Source organism: Helicoverpa zea, chromosome 8 (genome assembly GCF_022581195.2).
Source record: "Helicoverpa zea isolate HzStark_Cry1AcR chromosome 8, ilHelZeax1.1, whole genome shotgun sequence".
In the NCBI taxonomy this organism is placed as follows: domain Eukaryota; kingdom Metazoa; phylum Arthropoda; class Insecta; order Lepidoptera; family Noctuidae; genus Helicoverpa; species Helicoverpa zea.
Window position 1 is genome coordinate 11,679,046 of NC_061459.1, and position 24,890 is coordinate 11,703,935.

The 24,890-nt window shown below is 33.6% G+C and overlaps 1 protein-coding gene across 1 annotated transcript in view; it reads left to right on the plus strand.

The window, feature by feature from the left end:
- The window catches only part of LOC124632719, a 58,770-nt gene extending 36,835 nt beyond the window's left edge, over positions 1-21,935 (plus strand). Inside the window, exons 2-6 of the mRNA XM_047167671.1 lie at positions 3,362-3,724; positions 7,524-7,641; positions 16,819-16,988; positions 19,642-19,713; positions 20,063-21,935. Coding sequence (XP_047023627.1) covers positions 3,362-3,724; positions 7,524-7,641; positions 16,819-16,988; positions 19,642-19,713; positions 20,063-20,130 — 791 coding nt within the window. The 3' untranslated portion in view covers positions 20,131-21,935. The remainder of the gene's footprint in view (positions 1-3,361; positions 3,725-7,523; positions 7,642-16,818; positions 16,989-19,641; positions 19,714-20,062) is intronic.
- The last annotated feature ends 2,955 nt before the right edge of the window (positions 21,936-24,890 follow it).

A 24,890-nucleotide genomic window follows, 5' to 3' on the forward strand; every position in this document is an offset into this window, starting at 1 on the left:
GACTTTTAGAGTGTTCATTGGTTATGGAACTTATTAAGTAAACGTTGGTGAAAATGGGATCTTTGAATTTGTTTTTGAGTTATGTAATGTTAGTTTAAGTAATGCGTATATTTTTGAAAGAAATATGAATTCAAAATTAAGTAAAGAAAACTTCTTTGTATTTTTTTTTAAATTTATGTAAGTAGCTTCTTGAGACTTTTATTTTAGAAACAAGAGTATGAGTCAAAGTGTACTGAGAGCATAACCCTTTTAACTTGGAACACCAGTCATTTTCGAATAGGTATAACTTTGCTAAAAGTTACGTTATAGAGGTCAAAGAACATTTACCTACTTCATGTAAAATATTGATATTCTGCCACATCTTGTTATACTAGAAGCCGACCTCAACTAAGTTAGGAAAAACTTCGTTATATTCAAATTCTATGATTTTCTGAACAGATATTATTTCTAATTTATTTCAAAAATTCTAAAGTGGAATGTAACTTTGGTCGCCTTTGACTTATGAGTATTATGAGATTCCAAAAAATGTTTATTTTTCGTAATTAGAGTAATTAAAAAGTAGAATATTTTTTGTCGGAATCAGTTTTCAACGGTCACAATGGGTCAGTACGGAGAAAAAGCGTCTTTTTGAGATATAAAGTCAAAATATATTGTCCCAGTGACCTTAATTCCTGAGAGTACAGTTACATTTCTAAACTATCGTTGTCAAAGTTTACCAATACAATAGTTAACACTAATTTTCGCAAACGTGTTTTGTACATAGACAAAACCCCATGCCGAATGAGTTAACAAAGTTTAATTAGACCATCCGTGTTGCCAGTTACAAGAAACAGTTCGGTTTTACTCTCTTGTCGTACTTGTTCAAGATTTCTGACTGTGTTGCCAGTTTGTAAGTTTGACAAACTGATTTCCTATGGGAATTTTAAACTGGTGTTCTAGATAACACTGGCATGGCGGAAGGACTAAGTTGTCCATAATTTTATGTTAAGGTAGGTAAATATTAATTTATCCAGTAATTTATATAATTATGTACATCGATATATTCAGATTTTAACAAGAATGATTTTAGTCAACGCTTAAACTAGTTAATCCGCCCCTTAATTTTATTTACCCAAGAAAACTGTAAATCTAATGAACTGTGTTTTTCTAAAACATTAAAATTTCTAACAATATGACGATAAAACCACAAAGAAAAAGTAGCGGTCCCGGCTGTTGTCACACGATAACGGAGGCTTTACGTCATGACTGAGCGAACTTTGCTACAAAAACGTTGAAGAAGTTAAATATACTACTAAATAGCTGTATAATAAAGTAGACCCGAAGTTTGAAGCACTTTTTAGCTCGACTGTAAAAATATTACCTAACGGAAAGAAGGTTTTTGTGTGGAGAAAATTTTAGTCACATCTGTCTTCTACCTACCTTGACTTGACTCCCAGTCCAGAGCAGCTGAGGGCCAGTATTTTACATGGAGTGGCTGCTTATCTGACCTCTACCGAGTTACCTGAGTCCCGGTAAGAAAGGAGATCAGGACCAAGGAGACTTGGTAACAAAGTTTGTCAGACTTTCTGACTTTCGACTACCGGCATGCTTTTCAAGCTTAAATGTTTCAGACATAAATATGTAAGTCTAAATGCAGCTTAGCTTAGGTGCATACTTATTTCTACCTATTTGATTTGAACCCAGGATGATCTATTCAACACAGGTTGAACCAATAAAAAAGAAACACCTGTAAAACCAACCAATCTAGTTTAACAAGCAAACATATAACACGGCGCACTACAAACCATTTTCATTTCATATTTGTTTGAAAAGCCGTATTTTTCGCGTGGAGTTGGTGACGTTATCGCTTCGCAACAATGGTCACTAGAAAGCCTGGCGACCGCAATTCCGCTACCCAAACCTACCCAAAGCTACCCAAACCTACCTAAAGCTACCCAAACTAGGAACAGCTGACCTCACTGGCTTCATTCAAACGTGACAACTAGGATAGTCACCTCGTTAGCGAGAATTTTGAAGTCCTAGCAACCGCAAGTGCTCTCAGAATAGAAAGCGAGTAACGACACGTTGGAGATACCACTTTTTGGTATGTTTCTAGTAACCTCGACTTCTTGTTATTTATACTCACTTTTTCTTTGAATATAATACTGAAAAATAAAATTCTACAACGTAATTTTCCATCCTAGGTTGGTGTCCATTTCAATCATTTAGCTAAATCATCGCGATGTTCTTGTTATTAGAGCAGCAGACTAGCTTTCAAAAACTTACTGTATATCAAATTCACTCTAGCGAATTTAATTTCCATCACTGAAAACTTCTAAGTACAACTACTTAGAAGTCATACCATGATGTCTGCATTCTGTAACTTATCAATACCCTGCTGAAAGGGAGCAATCTTCGAACGGAACTATGTATAAATTACACCGTTTTAATATTACACACCTTTGAAACTAGGGTACATAAATAACCAAACTATTTTGTACGTCAAGGGATTCGATAGCGTTGAAAGCTTTACTAAGTTGTTGGCAGTTAAGTGACTATTATGTTATCCTGACCGTCACCCCACCTCAAGCCAACTTGAACACTTGCCTTCACTCAAACTTACCAAGATACGTAACACAAAATATAAATCCATATCTTATGAGAAACCCAGCTTTATGAATTCATTATTTTAACACTCGACTTTATTTCCAGAAGCATCTACTAATAAAATTTTAAGTGCTACCGAATCAAATTTTTAGGTCATCCCTACTCCCGCTTTTAAGTAGTACCAAGGATGAATTTAAATGAGCTTTCAACAGCGTTGACTTGGAATTGCATAAATATTAATGGTTCGCGGACTACAAGACTGATGGATATGGATTAGCCGGAGGGAGTTTTCTTTAAGCAACTTGAGGACAACGTGTCTTCAGCAAATTGTTTGTTGCTGTCCAATGAATATTAATCATTTACATTACCGAGGAAACGCTTCGATGGCCTCTTTCCGTCAATATTGCGTTCCGATTTATTATTGGCCCTGCCGACGCTAATGCGCTGTTGTCACTCACAGAATTGCCTGTTAAACTTCAGTTCATTATCTTTAAAATATCTTCAATATCCTAGTGTTAACTGTTTGAGAACTAAATATTAAATAATTCTGAAAACACGAGCTCTAAATTGCCTTGGATACAAAGCGAGCCATTAATGAGAATCCGTTTGTATTTCATTTCATTTACATTAAACTTGGGTCTAGCGTGAGAATGTAGGCAGATTCCTGAATATTAATAGCTACCTTATTAATGTTTGAACATCGCATTACCATTCTATTGAAATTAGCTTTGCTCTAATAAAATAAATTCTAACATAATGTTTTTCCTTGTTCCAGGTTTGCATGCAATTAAAATAGTGAAGTTTGTAGTGCCAGAGATAATTCAGTATGGTGTTCAAGACTCGGTAATATTAGACTGTGATTACACGTATGGGAACAGAACTCCTGGCTTAATGGTGAAATGGTTCTTCAGAAGCAAAACGAAACCAGTGTATCAGTGGATAGTGTCACAAAAGCCTCAGGACATAGGCATTTTGAGGGGTCGTGTGGACTTAAATTATAGAGCATCAGATGATCCCCTCAAAATGTATAGAGCTCTACGAATAGTTAAATTAGATACGGACATTTCTGGTGAATATATTTGCGTAGTGTCAACGTTTCTTGATGAAGATGTCAGGAGTAAACACATGACGGTCTTTGGTAAGTAATTTATGTTAAATTAAATAAATTAATAGCATTTTATTCAGAAGACTTCAAAGAGAATTTCATTACGCGATATCTGCGTCGCTTTATGTGATTTTAATAATTCATTTTACTAGGAATTCTTATTAGCTGGATATTTTTTCTTGGAAATCTTAATTATTAAATTACATCCGTATTTCTGCGGAATAAATCTGGTGTTTTAAGTTAAACAGACGTTTTATAAATGTGAAAATCGAATACAACAATTTTTTTAATACGCGTCAAAAATTTGTTTAACTTTTTGGCAATAACAGCATTACATTTTATTGATACTCATTTGTTTCCATGTACATTCATTACATATCCATCTTTTGAACATACAAACAGTAAAACAGCTGACAAACATTTTCATAACCCTACAGAACGCAATTGAACCGCACATTTTCATTCCCATACATTCTACTCTTCCACTTAAGTATACACACACATGACTGCGACTGTACTTGAAAATTTATGTTACACTAACATAATATAAAGTTCTAACGCAAGACACCCAATCCATACTAAGAAAACATTGAATTTCATATTTGTAGGCTTCCTCGTAAACCGTTTATTTTCCCGCATAACACGTAGAGTTAGAATTCTGTGGCAAGGTTATAATATAAGCGACGCCGACGTGGTGCAAGGAATAAATAAATTTTGAATTATTTTTGTTCGAAATGTGACTAAGTTATGAAGTTACATTTTAGGGATTACTAGCTTCTGACCGTGGATTCACCCGTATCTTAAAGGAATTACTTCTAGTACCTGGATAAAAAAAAATATTTTCAGAGCCTTTGCTTCCTGTATACTAAAATCGAAATTGGTAAATTTGTTTGCGTAAAATGTAGCAATAAACATACATACGCACTCACAAACTTCTGCTTTTAATATTACGATTGTCATTTCAGAGTAATTTTAAAAACTCATTATTATCATTAGATTGTAGTATATCTACTAAGAAGTATACTTCTTGATGTTAGTATCTTTATAGTCTGTATAATACTGTCCAGTTTTAGAAGATGGCGCAGACAGTCACTCCGCCCTGCCTTGGGGGTGTTCTATATTTAGCCACATTACGCTTGACTGGTTCTAGCTAGTGTCCACTTAAGAACTCATTTATTTATTTGGGTGAAAATAGACTTGAAACTAGAAGCCCTTCCAAACAAAATTAAGATAAAATGCTGGAAGAGATTTCTTTACAAATAAGCATTACTTTTGTAAATTCTTTCTTTCCTGTCGTCTTTCCTTATTGTGTGGTTACAAAAAATTTAAAATATACCTAGTTATAAATAATAGCTTTTAGAAACCTATTTCAGTTTCCAGTTATTCCAGTTTTGTGTATATATATAAATATTTTGGAATATTCGCAAAACGTTATTAATAGATGCGTAATTTTAGTTCACTGAATATTGATTAATGTGTAATTATAATTAGAACAGAGTACGTCTAGAGTCAGTGGCGATCGGAGGTTCATTATATCTAACCCCTTTCACTCTTGAGGTTAACCCGTTCCTTCTGTTCATTAACTTCGTTTGACGAGGATAAGTTTATTAGTACAACAGATTTATGTTAGTGTTATGTTCTGTTTTGGTATTTTGGCCAGATATTACTTCTCACTGTTTTTGAAGGCGACCTCTCTCTGTCCTTAAGAGAAGATGCCTCTAACCCCTGCTCTGTACGTAAAAATACGTTTTCACCTCTACGGATCGAATTTGGCTTCAGAATTCAGTTATTTGTAGTAGAATAAAGAATAAACTTCGAGTAGTAAAATATTACGTTTTTTTCACCAGAAAGGCTTGATACAGATCGAAAACTCCATTTTTCTTGTACGCAAACGAACTAAACTACGCTATTATGTATTATAATGGAAGATACATTTTAATTACAGTTTATCGATATTATATAATAGAGTTGACACCATATTGTTCAGTTTTTAATTCTTAAGACTCTCGTCAGTAATGAATATAATCTTGCAGGTACCTAAATAGTTTTTATGGCTATATTTTTTGCATATTATTATTTTGAAAGTCTTCCAAAAAAATTAAGGATACGCTTCCGACTCTGCCTTGAGTCGAATATCCTTTTTGTTGAACTAAGCCAGTTTTATATATTCAACATCTGGTATCCACAACCCTGCTTTTTGTGTCAATGACACTTGTAAGCCTTCTTTACCAATAAAACTATACGGAACTGTTCTATCTCTATCGGAGTTTATGCAATTGGGGTTATTTGGGAATTGTTGTGTCCAAAATTGGGGTGGAATTTTGGATGTGTAAAATTAGATTGTGTATGTATTTACTTGGTTAAAATTTGGGTTAAATCCAGATATGTATGCGTGGAACTGATAAACTTTTGCATTATGTCAACCGAATTCAGTAACAGAAAATGGTGGTATAAAAATGTTTAAGAAAAAAAATAGAAGTAGATGATACGCTGCTAAAATAAAGACATCACGAGTCTTGTCAGAATGATATACGTATATCAGGATATTTTCACAAAATTGTATTCTTTCTTAAAAACCATTGCTAGACAAATTTAAATGCATGTAGAATGTAGATATTTCCGAACATCCACACAGCTTTTATAAAGCACTGTGTTTAAACGAAAAATGTTGCCAACATAAAAACAAAATAAAATGTCACCATCGCCTATTAAGTTGGACATTTTGAAACGAAAAAAACAACAGTTGAAACCACTATTGTGGAACTTGGCCCAATTCTCAACCTAATTTCGAATTGACATGCACTTGGCCAATTCATTTATTAAAAGCAGGAAAGAAAGAAAGAAAGAAAGGTATCAGCTGCGTGTTCGAAGAAGGTTTTATAAGTTAACTGGGGTAACATAATTCAATATTGATCGTTTACGATTGGTTAACAGGCTGTTAGTGGAGGGAACTATTTTTATTGAGAGATAGTTGTTTTACATAAACCGGCTTTGTCACATTGCGGGATTAAAATGTAAAGAACTTGTCATCAATCGTTGGGTTATTCTAGAAAAGAATACAGCGCGTACATTTTTTGCGTGGCCTGAACTTTTTCGTAATATTTATGCTGAAGTTGGTTTAGTTGAACGCGCTAATATCATTTAGTATGATGTAGTTCTCACAAGATGCGGGTGACATCACTGGTGGAAGATAGTTGTAAAATATAGGTACCTACCAAAAAAATAAATGTATACAACATGTAACGTAATTAACGCACACCCTCAAACACCCCAATTAGAATATTATGTTATAATCATAATACATACACTGAATTTTTAATTTAACATGGTGTATGCATTGTTATTTACTAAATTAGTTGTACCAATTCTTGGACAACTTTTTGGTCATACTACTACGCACGCAAATATCGCGCCGCGCGCCGCTCGACTCGACACATCAAAACGAAACTACGGAAAAAGCCGACAATACACGAAGTCTTATTACTTTGAGTTACGGTCTATTTGAATTTGTTTTGACTGTACAGGGTTAATATGACAATAATTTCCGTAGTTTTAATTATTTCTGGGTTAAAAAATTACCTATATTAAAAATGATATAAATCGATTCAGTAAACGATTCTGAACAAACTAATTTCAGGATGTGCGTTAATTAAGTTACATGTTGTATAAGTAACAGTACAACATTGAAAAGTGTTCCTCACACCAATACCCAAATTAAACACACCCACCCAGCAAAATCGAATACACCCACACCAATCCCTTACCACCCAAACCCACACATACAAACACCAAAGCGAATCTAAACGATGTGTACAAAACTATCAAATTCCAGTTCCCGAGACGAGTTTCCGTCTGATCCAGAACAAGACTGATGATGACACAGTGAACGTCATCTGTGCGGCCGACGGGGCCTTTCCTGCCCCCAACCTCACCATAGCAACGCCAGAAAAGTAAGTAGTTTGTTAAAAAGGGTTAAATTCAATTTGTTTGGCGACCCCGGCCGTCAGTTGGGTCTGCTAGTGTGTCAAAACGAAAACTAAGTCGATGTGATGTGATGACCGCTTTTTTTTTGCGTTCGCGTTGGAGGGTTAAGTTTTTTTGTGTGTGTTTTGTTTTTTTTATCATGTTAAGCTATAATATCGTTTATATGTTTATTAAATTGCGCATAAAGGTAGTAGTGACTACAAGTGTAATTACTTATCATAAGGAATTTGATCTAATTTATATGGGAATTAGCCTTTTGTAATTTTTGAGTTTAGTGAAAAATGCACCTTTGCCATTCACTAATAACTTCGAAAATTAATACAGGTTGAAGGTAAAATATCGTAAACATTGTAAAACAGTATCTTTGTAATTGTTTTATACTTCTAATATTCTTAATAGCCTGTTATTAGTTTTCTGCTACAATACATTATTGTCAGAAGCCACGTTTCTGAGAAATATTGAACATTTTACCTTGAAGGTCAATGACCGTAAATAAGGAAGTATTTAGGTATAGTAAAGGTCCTTTATTCTATCGGTAAAATGTAGATTATAATTTATTTATTAGATAGGTAAATAATTTATTTTTACATACGTATATAATTATCAAAGGATCGCCTGTTTCTAAAATAATTGTATCTAGACACACGGCAGTGTGTCCGCCAAGTTCGAGCAAAAAAAAAGAGACACACCGGCCGTGGGTTATATTACACGAACCATTTCGGGCCAAATTCGACCCCCCTGTAACTCAAAATCTATTTTATTTACTCATATCTAATAATTTCTAGTATCTGTTGAGACCCCCTCACTTATCTAAAATACAAAATTTCATTAATATACCTATTGTAGGTCTTGAGATATTGACGTCAGAAAATCGCTATTTTTACTATACACTCACTGACTGACTGATTCACTGACTCACTCATCAAAAACCTAGACCACTTCCAATGGTCGTATTGACTTGAATTTGGCATGGAGGTAGGTCTTTATGTCAAGGTAAAGGAAAAAATCTGAAAATGGCCAAGTGTGAGTCCGTTTCAAAATAATGAAGGTATTTTATACCCAGTGTAAATTTATACCCCTAAGGAACTAAAACGAACTAAAATCTATATTTATATAATATACCTTCGAATGGTACAAAGGTTTGTATTTAGTCAAAGTAAAGTAAAAATCTGAAAACGGCAAAGTGTGAATCACTTTCGAAAATAACGAATGTGTAACTTTGATCCACGAACATAATAAATGATAACGTCATGTCAGTCAGTTGGTAAATCTAGTCCATTTAGTTAATCTAGTTCATTTCTTTGTAAGAAGCATAGTGCATATTTAAAAATCTAAAAGATAGTATAAATGAACCATTTCCTTAACTAACTTAATCATAAGAAAAAAATAAAATAAACAACCTTAAAAAAATAAATGAAATCCCACCCAAAACAAAAATGTGAAAGACTGCCAAGTTCGATAATATGGGAATGCTTCGCCTATAAAAGAAGTGAGATCTGAATAAGTACCAAGTTCCATACACATACCTCAGTTAAAAATAGTTACTTTTTAATGATGTTACTTGGCAAGTTTTAATAGAAAATTAAATACTTGATTCATTGCGTTTAGTAGGTTTATAACAAGGTATGTGAAAACTTGCCAGGTAACATCATTAAAAAGTAACTATTTTTAACTGAGGTATGTGTATGGAACTTGGTACTTATTCAGATCTCACTTCTTTTATAGGCGAAGCATTCCCATATTATCGAACTTGGCAGTCTTTCACATTTTTGTTTTGGGTGGGATATAATTATATGATTCATACTACCGCAATTAATAAAATAGTTAAGAATGAACAATGAAAAAAAATAATGAATTTAATAGTTTCAAAATGTACCTAAATAAAAATTACATAGGTACGTCATATTTTAATATAGCAGAAATACACATGAATAATTCTAAATATTTTTGCTGTGCATAGATTAAACGGTTCCAGTTAAACCTAGTTAATTCTCTACCAGGAACTAAGTAACACTAATTGTTCAAATTCCGCTTATAAATAAAGTGGTATGATCCAAAATTTTCATTGTAAAACTAAATCATTGTTTGTCAAAAAATAACTAGAATTTCTTTGAATCAAAAATATTTTTAGTATGAAAGTGTTAGAAGTCAATGTTCTTAGCGGGAAATGAAATATTGAACACTGCGAGTATGATTTTTGTTTTGCCTTACTTTAGTTTTTGCAAGAAAAACTCGATTATTTTATTTCGATATTATATTGGAGATTATTTTAAAATGTAGGTTCGTTTTTTTTCGTTTTTAATCGAGTTTTATATCTTTTGTTTTAGAGGAACTTTATTCCGGTTACTTCTTAATAGGATATAACGTAAATAACCTGCCTAGAAGAATTTTAAGAGATTTATTAAATAATTTTAGATATTACTGTTAAATATTTCCTACTTCATTCATTACAAGTAATTACATTCATAATCCTCTTAAATTATATAATAGAGATTACAGTATTGTATTTGTTATCAAAGTAAAATTTAAATAGATTCCCTCAAGGCAATGTGAGCTTAAAACGCTTAATGTTACACAATTATAACGAAATAAACATTAACTTAACCATGTTAGGCTTTTATAGCCTCGAAAATTACTTAAAAAGTTCCTATTTCAGTTATAAACACAATTCATATTTTGAACACCTAATTAACATTTCAAAGTACAAGAACTTTCACAATCTTGGATACATAGATCATAGCTTAAAAAAAAACTTCTTGTAATATAGTTCCCACATGAGAGAACTACAGTAAATTTCTCCAATTTACCTCTTATTTCAACCAAAAATCTTGATAAGGAAGCAACCTGCCAATCGCACTGACCCCTCTCTCACCTTCCTTCAGCGACTAGATAGCCGTCACAGAGGTCACTTTAGGCAATATTAGGTGTCCAAATAAAGTGGTTAGTTCCTAATGTGAAGACAATGATGTCCTCCTAGATGAATATTGGCCACGGCGGCTGTTCTCATATAAGGACATCAGCCAGTTGCTCAGGACATATTATAGTGCACGAGCATTTGCGCACACACAGATGCACTCACTATACCTTCACTCTCATAGCCGGTAGGTAATCCGACACGAACGGAGAGAGATCAGGCGCAGGACCGACATTAACGTGCCCGCCGATGAACGGGGTGTATCAATCACCCACTTCCAGGCTACAGGCCGCTTTTTGAAAGATTTTTAAACCCCCGCTGCGATTTCAGCCCGACCCGGGTATCGAACCCGAGACCTCGTGCAGCTAGCGACAGTTAGATCAACGAGGCGACGAGTTCCTAATGTACTTCTATGAAGTTAAGTTACCCAAGGCACAAAACAACCGCATTGCGGGAACTACCAATGTTATATGTTAGCGCAATTTGATATGGAATGTCCCAAACCGTTGGATGGGATTTGAGGTGTTTCACGGTTCATGGTGTATAGTTTTGTATTGTTTCCTTGCTCCATTGTTAGAACAATTTGTAGGGAACGTTGGGTTGGGCGCACATTGTGGGTTTGTTAGATCTCTTGCAAGGATTGGTAAACAGAATATAATTGCTGATTATAATACAGTTGTAATATAGAACAGGTATGTTGTTAAAGAGAATAGGTAGGTGCGCTAGTAAATAATTACACATAGCCAAAATTCTTGCAGTAATTACAAGTCTGATGAGGGAGTTGAATTATCTATCTGTTGCTAAAACTACCTAGGTAAACCAAAAAAAAGATTCGTTTTATAAAACCCACAAAAGCACTACGAACAATTTTACCACCTCATTGCTCCAAGAAAGTTCTCTTTACAATCGTTCGAATAAATCCGCAGGGTATAGTTTAAGATAATATCACATTTTGAACAATTGATTATAGGAGAATAAAGGAAGTTGGCAACGTTTGGGTCCAAGATTAAACTTAGTCGGCCTGAACGCTACCATCTGGTTCACCTGGCAACTACCTGGCTATAAAATATGCTTTGCTAAAAATTTTCATTTCGGTCACCAAGTATTTGCATATTATGTTAATTTTTTAAAGGTGGTAATTTAAAATGTGGGGTACTCCTCTGTAAAACAGGGTTTGGTTATGGTTTATGGAATGTACCTGGTTCCTTACACAAACTCAAATGAAAGGGACCTTAGATATAAAACTTCTCATAATTTTTAGGGTTCCGTACCTCGAAAGGAAAAAACGGAACCCTTATAGGATCACTTTGTTGTCCGTCTGTCTGTCTGTCTGTCTGTCTGTCTGTCTGTCTGTCTGTCTGTCAAGACCCTTTATCTTAAGAACGCGTGGATGTATCAAGCTGAAATTCACATGAAATACTCGGGTCTATTGTCCCTTTAGGCTGTGAAAATATCAAGCTTCTAAGCCAAGCCAATCAAAAGATACAACCGATTATGTCGATATTTTCAACAAATTCTCGACACTCGCAAAGGAATCAAAACCTACAGGGTACTTCCCGTAAACTCAGAATCTTGAAATTTGGCATGAAGCATTGTTATATAATGCAAATATAGGAAAAATTGCGAAAATCTCATTTTTTTTGTTATATAATATAATAAAAATATTTTAATAAAATGAAACTTACTACCTTATTTCTCACGAACGAATAAAGGTACCAAATTGAAATTTATACCAAATACCTAGGTCTATTGTCCCTTTAAGCAATGAAAAAATCAAACTTCTAAGTTAACGCGATCAAAAGATACAGCAGTTTTACCAACACCTTAGACGAATTTCCGTCACACGTTAGGGAATCAAAACCTACAAGGTACTTCCCGTGAACTCAGAATCTTAAAATTCGGCACGAAGCAACGTTATATAGTACAGATAAAGGAAAAATTGCGAAAATGATAAATTTGAAGTTACATAAAATATTAAAATATTATTTTTGCTTACATGACATAAAATATTTTTTTAATAATTATAAACTTACTACCCACCCTTTTTCACATGAACGCGTAGAGATATTAAAGTTTTGAATAAAAAGTGAAATACATATCAAACACTAAATATAATCTTTCTTAAATATAATGGCCTCTAAACTGTGAAAAATTTTAAATCATTCAAAGGTCATTGGGCACCTTAGTATGAAAACCATACCCACGGCGGATACGAACGAAATATAGCACAGTATAATGATAAAGGCTCTGATTTACTATGGCATTAGTCGCATCAATGTGAACCATGGGAATCTAGAGAAAATCAGGTGTAAACATCAAATATTTTCCTCATTTCAATGAGGAATTTAAACGACCAAGTTTGACGGATTTGAGAAATCATTTTTTTTGTAGTGAAAGAGTATACTCGCCGTTTATTTCCATTGTCATCAGGTCAGGATCTGATGATGGAAATCCTGAGAAATCGAGGGCAACTATCAGGAATTGTAGGCATGCATAGGATTAAAACTTGATTCTCAGATGTATGTCTGGTGATACTATCAAACAGTGAAGGTTTAGAGCTTATGTGATGATGGAGACGTGAGAAAGTCGAGAGAACTCGGTATGTTTTAGTTACGTCGTGTTTGGGCTTACATTATTCGTATTGACAAGAACTTTTCACAAAAGTTAAAAATAAAAACTTTTTACAAAAAAAAAAAACAACTTCTAAAATAACAAGAAAACTGTTTATATGCATCGGTCTAGATCTCGGTGGTTAAATAAATATAGATGCATCCTCTAGACACCGACTTCTAGACCGATGCACCTAACATCTTTTTAATTTCTTTCTTGCTTTTGTTTTCTTGTTGCTTTTTTATATGTTTGAAGTTGGATTTGTTTGTAAAATGCTACAAAATAAAATAATGCCGACTTTATAAAACAAAGAAAGGGACAGAATTACACTTTTGTCAAGGCTCTAGAAACGTAAAGCCAGCAGCCCCGAATCCTACTCTCTAGAAGTCGTTGTTACAATTCGACAGCTACAAGTCGTCAGGCGGTTTCGAAAAAAACCTGAAACTGGGGCTCTTTAGGTGATTAATCCCTCAAAAATAAAAGATCCCATTCCTGCAATGGCTGCTTTAACCCAAGTTGTAGTGAATTCTCATCACCTAAAATAAAATAAGCTCCAACACAAGGTTACGTTATAATTTGTAAAGGAGTTCCCATAACTATATCTGATCTTAGCTGTCGATCCCACAATGGCAGTCAAACCTATCTTTGTGGAAAGTCTTCGCCAATACGAATAAAATAAGCCCAAACACGTGGTAGTTGCAACATACCGTTCGGGAGTTCCCTTGACTCTCTGTAGTCTCCATAATCAAATCAGCTCCAAACCTTCACTGTTTACCAGTACCCTCAAAAATACACTCACATGTCTGGTTATGACTCGATGCGTGCCTACAATATTCAAGAGTTGCCCTCGATTTCTCAGGGTTTCCAGATCCTCATCAGATCCTGGTCATCCGGATTAGCACCTTCCTTCTTTATGAAATGTCTTTAACAATAAAAACTAGCATTGCAACCTGTACAATCCTCTGAAACTGCTTGTCTTTTATATTTTTCAAACGATCCTGGACATTCGTCTCCATGGAATTTTAATAAAATATTTATATTCAAAGAAACGTCATACCATTCTCCACGATTTAAAACTACTTTGATTCATGTCCGCCACTTTTTACAAAGCGGGTCAGATATGCCCCATGACCTTTAAGACATAATTAGTTATTTTCAATCAGATTTCTGAATGATGACTATAAAATGTTGTATATAAATAACTTCAATAAATTAACTTTTACAAGGTACTGGCCTACTATTTTAGTTATATTATAAAATAAAAAATATTAACTATTTTGACTCTCACGAAATTACCATAACTATGATTGTTCTAAACTGAACGGTTGGCGCGAAACTCACTTTTTATCTATACAGCATTTGTACGGAACCCTCGGTGCGCGAGTCCGACTCGCACTTGGCCGGTTTATTTATCTGTTTGTTATGTTCATGTAAGATTCATTAATTACCTTCAAGCACAATAATTTTGCTAAAATAATTACCTACATAATTGACTTCATCAGCTTTCAGTCTCTGCTAAGGATTACGCTATTATGTCTAGATTATTCTTTAACAGTCGATATTTCACAGTAAAATTGTACATACTATCCCCATTCTACAGCTACATACCCTCACACAAATATTTTTATAATGAATGTAGAAACTAAAATGATCTCAACTTTCTAATTTAACTTTGTATAACCAACATTACAAGCGGCGACCACATATTTGCCGGGAACAATGAAGTTTTCCCTCCGCCGGGAAATATGTCTTGAAACTATATAACAACAAAATTTAATCAAAAGGGAATGTTTTAAAAACTACGAACATAGACTTTGCGAGGCTTTGAATTTATTCGCGGTGATTTTTTACTGCGTACGGCCCTATCTTTTAAGCAAGATATCGCATTCTTTAAGTAAAAAGTCAGAAATTGCACCTTTTCTTTTTGTTATCCTTCGAGTAATGAATAGGGAGCAAGGAAAAATATTTGTGCAGGGAAATTTTATTATAGCTATCTGCATTTAGAGCTGTGAGCGATGTTAATTTTTGAAATTAAAAAATAAATTGAATGTCAGCTGCTGTTCGCCTTTTCTTGTTATTCCATTTTGAAGGTTGACCTCTGTGACTTTTAGAAGAAAACACATTCATTTTCTAATATTTTTCAAAGTAATATGTTTTATAACGTGGGTGCTAGTATAAGCTAAATGTAAGGATAAATTCGTGGTGTTTATTGGACGTGGGATTGTCCAGCATCCAAATGGTTACATTTGTTATAAATTGGATTTCTACTGTGTTTCGTGAAACTATATTTCCGAAACTACTTTTGTTCTTTTGAAATAAGATTGTGTAACTGCTGGATTCCTTTTTATATATATTTGGTATGTAAGCTTCAAATATTTTGTAGAATGTTTTACATGCCATGCCAAATCCACAATTTCATATTCTAAAATGATAATTTAACCCTTAAAACCTTTCCCAGTTCGAGAATATCTTCACTAAAAAGAGAGAAATAGAGCCATTAAAGGCATTGTCGGACACTGAGAGATATCCCTGAAATAAATAAGTATTACTCGAAAAAAAAACAGAGCTGACTTTACACACATAGTCCTGTACAATATAAGATCGAAATAGCTTCGAATGGCACTGATACACTTAAATATTAGTCCCAGTTGAGTTGGGCAGCATTAACCCGAAATTTATAGTCGCGGCCGGGTGAAGTATGGATAATAATATATCAGGATTAAATATAAAAGGACCTCTATATTAATGTGATAGGGTTTTGTAGGTATCGGTCGAAGGTTTGATTTGAAAAACTTGGAATCACGGCGTGATGAAATATTTTTGAATGTCTGAATTTTATTGTATTTTTGGGAAAAAGTCTTGGACCGTATTCGACTTTCATCGATTTGTGTAAACTATTTTTTTTAGATTACCTCTAACTTAAAGTAGTGTTGAGAACATCTTTTGTTTTCAAACTCATCTATGAGAAATATCCGAGATATTATTGACATAAGCAAATAATTAGATTACCGTCAGTAAATAAATAGAAATTGCTTTAAAATGACACAGTAATACGAGTAGTTGAATAAAAACAAATGTATACTGAAGCACTAAAAGACAGTGTGTCATACAACCAAAAAAACAAAGAAGAATCTGTGCCGCAAAATGCTGAACATTTTTTAGAACATAATGCACTAATGGTACTGCAGCTTTCAAAAAATACACAAAGGCTTTATTCCCATATGTCCCTAAAAATGTTCCACAAAAATATTCCGGTTTAATTTTCATACTGTTTTTCGATTATTATGATAATTCTTAATGAGGGTCATAAAAAGTTTATCGTGAGTTTCTATTCCATTTGTTTAGTGTATTAGTGCATTCCGGTGCACTAGCGTCTCACCGCGTCTGCTCTCGGTGTATGTATATACCTACCTAAACCTTCATCATGAAGCATTTTAACTAAAAGTTAAAAACCCCATGAACATCCATGAACTAGTTTTTACTAGTTTACTAGACAACGAAGCTATTTTATCTATTTTAAAATTGACATCAAAGAAGCAGACAGACAAACAGACCCGACTTTGTAACTATGTAACGATCAAATTGAGTCTAATTAATTCATTGATGTTCTTCTGTCTAGGCATCTACAAGGAGTAGACCACAGAGTGCACCTGGTCAACGGGAGGTACTCAGCAGTGTCATCAGTCACTCTCAATGATGCAGACCTGCCTTCACCGGCAGAATTCATCTGTACTCTAAGAATACCACAAGCGAAATACGCCGTGAGAAAAGAAGCCATTTATTATCCAGGTAATAGATTGATTGCTATTTTTATTCATGGACGTTGAAAAAGATTTTTGTAGCTTAAATCTAGGGCTTATTTGTGCAATATAAATAAGGTCAAGGTCATACCTTGAGATTTTTTTATGCATTTATTCATCCGATTTCTCAGTAGGTACTTACTTTTGGAGACTAGACTTTTTGAAGTTTTAATTTTTTTGTTACGGTACATACAAAATAAGTCGGTTCATGTGAATCATTTCTTTGAGTCTGATTTTAAACGACATATTATTGTATCTGATTTGCGTTTCATATTTTAAATTCCTTGCTCCACCAATCATGGAGTAGGTATTCTATCCAATGTTATAGATTTATGAATACCATGGAAAGTTTACATAAAATTCTCTTTGTTCATAATGTTTCAAATTCTATTTTTAAATATTCAAAGCTTACAAAAAATAAACAAATACGCATACAGTTCCATTCAAATGTTATTATCATTCAACCAGCTTTGTACAAAAAATCTAACGTTACCAGATTTTGAAATAAACGCGAAAAATGTTTTAGCACTCAACAGTGAGCGAGTGAATTTTAAATGTTTTTAATTTGCATAATAGTGCCTCAATGGAATAATCATGATTCGAATAAAATTGCCAGTAGAAAATTCTTGGGTGTAACTCTATTCTCTGTGATTTGCTATTCTGTTATAAAAATAGTAACTTTAATCCTTGTAAATAAGCTGATAACCTGTAGTAGAAGTTTTAAATTGATTTGATATTTAGTTTATTTTGCCGTTTGTCGTATTTTTTGCTATTACTTCGAGTATCTTCTTTGGACTTCAATTGTTTTCCTGTTACATAAATAAATTCAATTGTTTATAACGTATAAACACTTTAAACCAAAACCTTTCGCTATTATCATAAGAATGTAGGAAATAGGCAAATCAGCAGAATAGCACATTGTCTTAAAAGCTGTTTATTTATTTTAAAAAAAGGGAATATAGCCGCTTTGTAAGTCTACGAACGCCATTATTGTTCCCCCTAGAAGCGCAAAGAATAAGAAATGGCACCTATATTTTTTAAGGGGAGCCATGAAAATAACAATTTTGCGGAATAATTTCGGAGAGGGCCATTTAAGCTTTTTATCAGTGGAAAGTTTGTGTACACAGCTATCTAAAGTACATGAGACGAACGTTTCCTACAGTCCTCGTGAATAATTTTACGCTTCGTTAAGTCCATTGTGGAGGGTAAATGCGCTTAATAGAATATCGGTGGGCGTTCAAACATTTTTTCCTTAGCGTTTGTTCCTTGATCCTAATGAAAAGTCAACACACCCTAGTTCCGAAGTTTTACCTCCGAAAATCTTTTTACATTGGACATTGAAAAATGGATTATTATGATGGATAGAGTTTTTTAGTTACATCAAACACAAAGTCTCGGGGGTATAGGACCAATTTACTGTTGACAAACTATTGGTAGTCGTTGGATCGGTTTTTGACAGCTAGTTTTTATTTTACCTTTCGCGTCAACGTGCTTGGAATTGCAAAACGTTCACGTCTAGCTGAAGGATACACTTTCAAATAGCAAAGTAATATAAATGGAGTGTCTGTCATGACATTGAATGACAATATTGAATTCTAGAAAGTGGTTTATGATTTTCAAATATCAAAATGATATTACGAACTGAATTGAAGAGATTTTTAAATCATATTTAAAAAATTAGTGCACATACCTAGTTTGCTAATGTAATTAATATTGTACAAAGTAAATAAATCCTGCATGCACGAATAATTACATAAATGACACTGCATAATTTCATTAATGAACAAAGCTTTGTAACGAATTTCACTGGAGCCGCAAATTAAATTGACTTATGAAATATAGTTTTTGTTCTCGATACGATAGTTGTTCATTTTAAATATTTAGGTAACAAAATACTTTGAAGAGGTACATGTCATAGTCATAGCAAAAAATGAGTTTTATTGTATTTTTCAGCCGTAAGGCTTTTTTTTATAAAAAAATATTTTATAGCAAATGTCACCAGATTCTTGGTATTTTCTATTGATTAAAATATAGTTTGTTAATATGGATGAAAGTAAATAAATGTATTTTTCATCCCACCATCTCGGAAAGAGTACTTTTACCCTTTGATATCTGAGCGCAAAAGCCGTTTTTATCCTCTAGAGCGGCAAAGTGATTTGAATTTAGAACATCGTGTGCAATGCTCCATTTGTGACAATCTTGATAAGACTTTTCAAACAAATACATATTCAACAAATGAAATACTGCTTAAAATAATTATTCAATTAATTAAGTAATTTTTATTATTGTTTTTACATAGATTTTTGACCTCGTTTAATTTAAAACTGAGTTTTCAAATAAATGAACTTTAATACGTACTTCTTTTTAATTTGATACTCATATATGTGCGCGCCATTTTGTTTTTAAATTTCCTCGATGAGGTGGGATGAAAAGTTACGTGTTGCACTCGAGTGCAAAGATTTTTCACCTTGTGCTCTTTTGATTCCCTCGCTATCGCTCAGGATTCTAATTATTGAAACACTCGCTACGCTCGTGTTTCAATTTTAGAATCCTTCGCTTGCTCGGTCATCAAAATTGAGCCCGCGGTTAAAAAGCAACTTTGCACTCTTGTATAACAAATAACTATTTTTTATTTCCTTCAGGACCCATAAGTACGACGCCAGAAATGCCCACAGCGGCGGACATGCAACTTGCAGCTGCAGTCGGTTCTAGGGGTAAGTTATCTTTTTCTTTAACCGACTTACAAAAGGAGGTATTTAGTTTTTTGTCAACCTCAATCTTTATTTGTTAACAGTATACTCTATCTTTTATTATGTATTACCTTATAATAGTCCAACAGCTTGGGTCAGATTATACATATTGTATATGAATCCAGATAATTTCACAAAGCAATCAACCACTAGTGTGTTAATTATTGTTTGCTGAATTATCCAAATTGTAACTATTATCCCAATATTTCGAAGAGCGATTTACTGCCCAATATATTGTGGCGTAATTCACCAAGTAGGTACTTTATAGGTACTACAAATTAACACTTTTCTAAGGCTGTATATTTTATTTCAGAACCGAACATCTTCACAGCAATCACGCTAACTGCTTTATCAGTGCTGTTTCGACTTCTCGTCTCATAAACCGCCATGAAGAAAATTCAATACATCTAAAAATAAGTCATACATTTTATTTTACTTTATCATTCAAATATGTCTCATGAAAGACATATCCAGTTAATTGACAACCGTAATATGGCGTTTGATAGTCACACATTTTTCTCAAAAAAGGACTATTCTCAGCATATTTTTCTGAAATAGAATAAGGCTTATAGTTACTGACACATTCCGTATAGATCTAGTCATAACAAAGTAACCAAAACCAAACCAAATAGGTTTAATTACCCAACAGCTTTAGATACACAGTTTTGTAATTATCATGCAGAAATAAAAATAGCTTTACGTGTAATACACTAAGTTACATGCGTGTTTGAAAGCCACATAAAAAAAATAATAAAAAAAATAGATAGTAAAAAATGGGTGTATGGATTTCGAATTTTGAGAATATTTTTCATTGTGAAAACCAAAGTTTTAAATGTGTATATAAATAATTATTTGAAAGAAAATGTACAGACTTTGTTGGTAGTTAGCTGTGTGGTCATGGGCCTAAGGAAGGACATTCAAGTAATAATGAGTGTGACAAGGAGTGTGTGGATGAGTCTGTATAGATTATTTTAGTTACAGGTTAATTGCAAATAATAAATGTTCTAAGACTAAATGTTGAATTATAAGCTGCAATTATCATTGTAAATAATGATTAAAGTAATGTTACCCTGTCAATAAAAGAAATGAAGCAGATGACAATTAATCTATGTGTACCAAAAAAATATTTAAATTTATTTTTCTTATATCGCGAGTTGTCAAGTGTGTCAAGTTAACAACCTGGAAATGAAAACTCTGAATATAAAAAATGTATAATAATGCTTACTGAAAACATTTTAGTATTAAGGAAATTTTTATAAGAAGTGGCTTTAATGGTTTCGGATAATAAATGTTCTAAAAATATTACTATTGTCATTTGCTTCTACACAGTATATAATGGATATGTCACAGATGGCAATCTTAAGCTTAATATATAGCCAATTTGTTTAATATTAATAGATTAGTTTAATTTGACAAAATGCAATATTTGTTTAGTTGTAATATTTCCAAAGACGATATACGTATAATCTGTACAAAGATTTTTTTTATTGAATCAATGTTAATTATTAAAGTAATAAAAATAAGACACTCTGGTTAATTAATGAAAAGCAATGTTAGACAATTTAAGTTTTTGAACATAAGTTGGAATTTTGGTTTAGCCATAATTGTTTATGAATTAACTGACAACGAAATGGATACTCAAAAATGAAATGAATGAAATTATTCGGATCCCGAACACAGACAAAAAATAGTGTAACTTCGAGTGTCATCAAATAATATTTTTACCTTAATCCTTAAGTTTAAAGAAGGGATGCAAAGGTCCCTTCGTAAACAGGGTATCGAATTTAGTTCATTATTATTTTCAATTTTAGCAACGGTTCGGTATGAATTTTGGACAATATTGTATAAAAAGATCCGCCCTTATTCTGAAACTTATTTTTTTGGCTTCAATACCAATCTGTTTGATCCTAAACTGACGAAGCACAAAATTAATTATTTTGAACATACTTGTAAGTCAATAGTTACCGCATCAAGTACTCAATAGGCTAAGTTTAAGTTCAATAAAAATTCGTTGATGAATAAGGGCCTTTGTAAATATTTGTATGGATTTAAAATCATAAGTTTCTTTGGTTCAGTAATGTTAAGGTTTTAGTAATAATATTTGCTGTGCATATTGCCGTTTATGGATAAGATCCAATCAAGACTTTTATTGTGAAATTTCCTAAAATAAAAAGGATCGTTGTGTATTTGTTGGTTTTATTTTTCACTAACAGTTCTGGCGTAACTATGAGTACGAATGTGGACGGATATAGTGGAACAGGAAGACCAAAGAAACGATGGATGGATTCTGTGAAAGTAGATATGGTAAGAAAGAATGTTACTTGTGAGATGACGGCAGATAGAAGAGAATGGAAGGAGAAAACATGCTGCGCCGACCCCAAATAAAATTGGGATAAGGGCAGGAGGATGATGAGTTCTGGCGTAACTAACGCTTACTGGGGTAACCCGTACCCGGGCATAATTTATTTATTTATTTAAACTTTATGCAACAAAAATATTACATAGGCGGACTTAATGCCATAGGCATTCTTTCCAGTCAACCTTAGGGTGATGCAGAGAAAAACATGGTAGGTGCATTAGAAAATAAAACACTAAATACTAATTAAATACAACAATATTAATACAAATAACAATAAATACATACATACATACATATATACATATAATATACCAATAAATTATTGTGATGATGATTCTGCCAACGATTTCTTAAGCAAGTACTTCCGCACAGCACTCAATATATAATATATCCTATATATAGTTTTTTGTCGAAGTCTTTAATGTACAGGCAAACAACAAAATGCTCTATATTATGATAAGTTTTGTTCCCATCATACATAGCTCTGTTGCGTCATCATTTGAACCAGTCACAAGGTAACGTTAATGACTACCAGTAACACGTATGTTTAGTGAAGCTTGAATCTCACAAGGTCCCTTATAATCCTTTGGGGTTCATTCCTTCACGCAAGTTACAAGTTATTGCCGCAAATATAGTTGCGTAGCTTAAATGAGAATTTAATTTACATCACTCACTAGAATCAATTCCGGGTCACTCACTTAAATGGTAATATCGCTGAAATGATGTCGATTCAAACTTGTCATATCGATTTCCAAGTAATTGGTATATAGAACTTATATGCTTAGTAAATATTCAGTCATTTTATGCGGTTGAATGGCCCTTAAGTATACGTCGACTAACTTCGATATAATGAAGTTGGTTATATTTTTTTCGAAATGTACATAAATAAAGCTACGGACCCCTACCTACGAATAAAAAAAGAACAATTTTCAAATCCTTTTACTGAACAATGTTCAATATAAACAAATCGCTTTCTCTTTTATCACAAACCGGCACGAAGCCCAACCTCATCATCATTAATACCTTTGTCTTTGTGAAATTTGAACTTGAAAGGGTTTTAAATAGGTACCTCTAGTAAGTATAGCTAGGCAAATATACCTATTTTATTTTGTGCGGATATTTTCAAAAGGATGAGAAGGATCTTCTGTGAAGCTCAAATTTTTTGTGTCCTTCAAAGCAGATTTAATGATGCAGTAAGCGCCATCCTAAGCAAAGGTAAGTCAAATTTTACAGGTACGTATGATACCACATCACTATAATATATCTTCTTCTTTTTCGGTCTTATAAGGAAAAAAACTTTTGAAGAATTTTCACGTAACTCGAAATCCCGTCGAAATCAAAGGCCATCAATCTTTCAACACTTCAAAAACAAGGAGTCAATCCGTGATTTTTCCTACAAAATTAAATCATAACGAAATTCGTATGAGAGCGATCCATCAAACGGTAACTGGGTCAGAAATAGAAAACATTTTCGGGTGCATTAGACCATTCCCGCGAGTTTCAGACCTCCCATTGAATAATAGATTCGTTTGCCGCTCTCCCAAACGAATTATCCGGCTAAATTATTGAGCAAGCCACCTCTGACCGAAGCCGCACGTATAAATCGACTTCGTAACCTATTTGGGCTATACCTCATGTGGAATCAAAATTGAAGTTCCTTTGCACGGTTTGACGCCTAGAAGTAATTTGGGCTTGAATGATTGATCGTACAGCCAACGAACGGGTGAATAGATAGTGTTATAAGCCTAAGTATTGCCTGGATTAAAGGATACTTAGTTAAGTAAAGATTTACTGTCCGTTGTCAATATGTTTTACAACAGGTTTATTTAATTTTGTAATACGTATCGTTACAGAAATAGCTGAAAATAAAGGAACTAAAATTAAGTAAACCTCTTTGAAAGGATAACCAACATTGCCATGTTTTGGCATCAATATAATCCAGTGCACGTTACCAAATAATACCGGATATTATCCATTGCTGATTTACCTAATTCATTGATAGATCTTCTGATAACAAATGCAGGAATGAACGTATTTCATTAGCTAGCAGCCAATCCGAAGCATAATAAATGAATCACCCGTATGTGCTCAGGGATCAAGCAAAATACATTAGGTTCATAAATTGTTCGATTGCGTTGTGGACTGTTAAGCTGCATCAGCATAATAATTAGATAACGTACTGTTTGTTGTGATTGGTCATCAATAAATTTTTGGGATGATTACCTATGAAAATTTTGGGCAGCTGGATCTTCAGGTATGTGGTTCTTCTTTCGTGTCGATGACATGTCTTATAGTGAGACTACACTTTGTCAGCCCAATATGCTGCCACAGCGAGAGCACGGTCGGATGCGTTCATTAGGTATATGGTACCAAATGTTGAAAACCATGTTGAAAGTAAAGTGAGTGGAATTGTTTGGAAAAATCATCATCCTCCGAGCCTTTTTCCCAATCATGTTGGGGTCGGCTTCCAGTCTAACCGGATTCAGCCGAGTACCAGTGCTTTACAAGAAGCGACTGCCTATCTGACCTCCTCAACCCAGTTACCCGGGCAACCCGATACCCCTTGGTTAGACTGGTGTCAGACTTACTGGCTTCTGACTACCCGTAACGACTGCCAAGGATGTTTGGAAAAATAAACTGCACATATTATGGCCCTCTGTATTTCTCGTGGTAATACAAGCATATAATCGTAGGTGTAGATACACATAAAACTACAAAAATAAATGAGGCTTTAAGTATAAAATTAGTAATAGCCATATTTTATTAACATCTACACAATTGT